This window comes from Pinus tabuliformis, chromosome X, assembly GCF_031772625.1.
Source record: "Pinus tabuliformis cultivar Carrire ecotype Pingquan chromosome X, CPIR1, whole genome shotgun sequence".
Lineage (NCBI taxonomy): Eukaryota > Viridiplantae > Streptophyta > Pinopsida > Pinales > Pinaceae > Pinus > Pinus tabuliformis.
This window is the reverse complement of record NC_142308.1, coordinates 346,020,412-346,023,288: the sequence shown is the minus strand read 5'-3', so window position 1 is coordinate 346,023,288 and position 2,877 is coordinate 346,020,412. Positions and strand designations below refer to the sequence as shown.

Genomic DNA, 2,877 nt, shown 5'->3' with positions numbered 1-2,877 from the left:
TTGGCCTCCACACAAAAAGGTAGGGTTTGTAACTTTAAAGCCAAGTGGACACTGCTGGTTTGTCTGCTTGACCATAATGAGTTTTTAATAGTCCGGTTGCCACCTAAGAACAGAAATCGGAAAGAGGCATGCTGCGGACCCCTGATCACCCGTCCAGGAAGTGGCCAAAAATTTCGACACGGCCATTGGCAGGAGTGGCTGTATAGGAAGGGCAGGTGACGGTGAAGTGTACTGTAGATTGTTAGGCGCTTAGCTGTCCATCAGACGTTGCAGTCCGTGTTGTTCTGTCTGCATTTATCTTTTCCGCGTCCGGCGAAAAGAAATGGCGCGCAGTGACGGAAGCCGCGGAGGCTCATAGAATTTGGAAGAAAAGTGTCGCATTGACGCAAAATTACTGGATTCCGGCATTCAGAAAGATGCATTTTCAGTCAAACAAGAGTGTAAAGGAGCTTCGCTGCTTTGCTCCATTGATGTTGTGAACAGAAGGCCAGCGCACCGACTAAACTTTTCCGTGCATTCCAGCCAAAGTTGCATACGTCTCTGGCGATCTCCCTTATAAAGAGATCGATTCTCATCTTTTTCACTCCAGAGCTCCCGACTTCAGTTTAAGCCTTGTTATATCTGAGATTTGTGGAAGTAGCCATCCAATAAGAAAAATATTTTATCCTTCTAAGTTCTGAGACATGGATATGAAGAAAGCAATCCACGCGTGCATTCTTCTGGTTATGGTGTTCGGATTGTTGAATCTGGTAAATCCGTGTGTTAATCCTTCTACAATCTTTTTACATTTTCTTATCACCGGTCTTAATGCTCTATGTTGTGTTGGATTATTCTCTTATTAACAGTAAGTTTCCAGTCTGCAGTTTTAATGCTCTCCGACGCGTATTTTGCGGGTTTGCTTCTAAATATTCTCTTGTTCACGGTGAATCTTAATATGCTTTAATCTGGGGTAGATTATTCTACGCTGGGACAAATGAGTTTGCTTACTCTCTCATTCAGAGTACTTTTAAGTCTGCGGTCTTGATGCTCTGTGCCTTACTGGATTTGTGAATTGTCATTTAAAGATTTTCTTGTTTATGATCCGTTTTCACACAATCAGAATGCTCTAATCTGCTCTGCTTGTTCTCTTATTCACAGCTTAATGCTCCAAACCGCGCTAAATTTGTGATTTTCATTTAGTTTTCCTCTTGTTCAGAGTACATTCTCTTTCCATAGTGTCGGGGATCCATGCTGTATGCTACATTACGGATTTTTATTCAAATTTTCTCTGATCTTGACCTTTTTGTTTAAAGTCTTAAGTTTGTGGATTTTCATTTAAATATCCTCTGGTTCGAAGCAAATCTTTAACATCTTTTGAAGTTGTTATCAGCTTCGATTTCTCACATTGAATATTTGATAATGTGCAGGTAGTTTGCAGTGTGGAGGATGAGATCAACGGATATTCACTCGGTCAGCCTCAGACATTAAATAAGGACCGTCATTTGCTTGCAATAAGTAAGCATTTTATAGGGGTTTTAACGATTTTTTAGCGATTCTAACTGAAAACAGGTCTCTAAAGTTTATTCATCGTTTCGCTTTAAATGAGCGCTAGGTTTTTGAGTTCATAGGAGGCGCTAACTGGATTAAAGCCGTCTTGCAGACTGCGGCAATGCTTGCGGGAAGCGATGTGCATTGGCATCGGTAAAGGACAGATGCTTGAAGTATTGCGGGATCTGCTGCAGCTCGTGCCAGTGCGTTCCCCCAGGGACATATGGCAACAAGAACGCGTGTCCTTGCTATCGGGATATGAAGAATGCCAAGGGCAAACCCAAATGCCCTTGAATGAGCCGCATCGTACAGTTCAGATTGCTGAATATGAGCTAAATAAGTCGATCTGACAATACTATCGAAATGTTCTGAGTGGACTATACAGTAAACTTTTTTAGTGTATTGAAGGTTGCGATTTGTATTTTAATCGTGCTAGTTATCATGTATATGGTCTGATTTCTGGCGTCATGTTATAGACTGAGTGTCTTCATCATATTATTTAATCAAATACTAGACTTTGGAAGTTCTGCCTCTGATTCTAACTCTGTTGTGAAATTGCTTAGAGTTCATGCAAGCATAAAACAATATCCAGGCATGTAATGCGCTCTAAAAAGCCTGAAACGACGCCAATTTTAACTGAATTTCACTGCATTTATATTTCGTCTGAGTACCTGAGTATCTAAGCCCTGAAGGCTGAGATAAGGGACCTGGTCGCTGGGCACATTAATTTGGATCGCCGCTCCAGGAAATTAATGCTATCTTAATCAATTTTATTTGGCATGAATGGGTTGGTAAAGTAGTGAAATGGGCATTATGCATATTGGTCCGTACGTGGACTGAAATATTTACCATCTTCTTTAGTCATAACAAGATTATAATCTCACAAACGGATGAAGAATGTTGTGACTCCAAAATGAAACAATGCTCCATAGTAGTTAGTAATTAAGACAGCATAAATATAATTAAATTAAATTAAAAATAAATAAAAAATTATGTTCATTAGGAAAATAAACCGTTAATAAAATAATTTATTATTAAATACCATTACCAAAATAAATAAATAAATTATAATTAATTAATATTATTTATATTAACATATATATACTTTAATATATATGTTTATTTCATATATATATATATATATTAATATATATGTGTTTAATATAATGATAACTTATTTAAAATTGAAATTGGAAAGAATAGAAAAAGAAAAAAGTCAAAATTAAATAAAAAATAAGTAAAAGCAAATATAAAAAAAATAGTAACTAGTAGAAATTGAAGTTATTAAACAACCCATAATAAGATTTTTCAGCCAATCAGTTTACAAATAAATAAATTTAAATAATAACA

General features: G+C 36.9%; 1 protein-coding gene across 1 annotated transcript; it reads left to right on the top strand.

Annotated features, from left to right (window-relative positions):
- Window positions 1–529: 529 nt before the first annotated feature.
- LOC149139883 (peamaclein-like) lies at window positions 530–2,050 on the top strand. The gene is made up of 3 exons (XM_089448925.1): window positions 530–749; window positions 1,407–1,494; window positions 1,640–2,050. Exons 1-3 carry the CDS (start codon window positions 684–686, stop codon window positions 1,819–1,821), a joined length of 336 nt encoding a protein of 111 aa, XP_089305051.1. The 5' UTR covers window positions 530–683; the 3' UTR covers window positions 1,822–2,050.
- The last annotated feature ends 827 nt before the right edge of the window (window positions 2,051–2,877 follow it).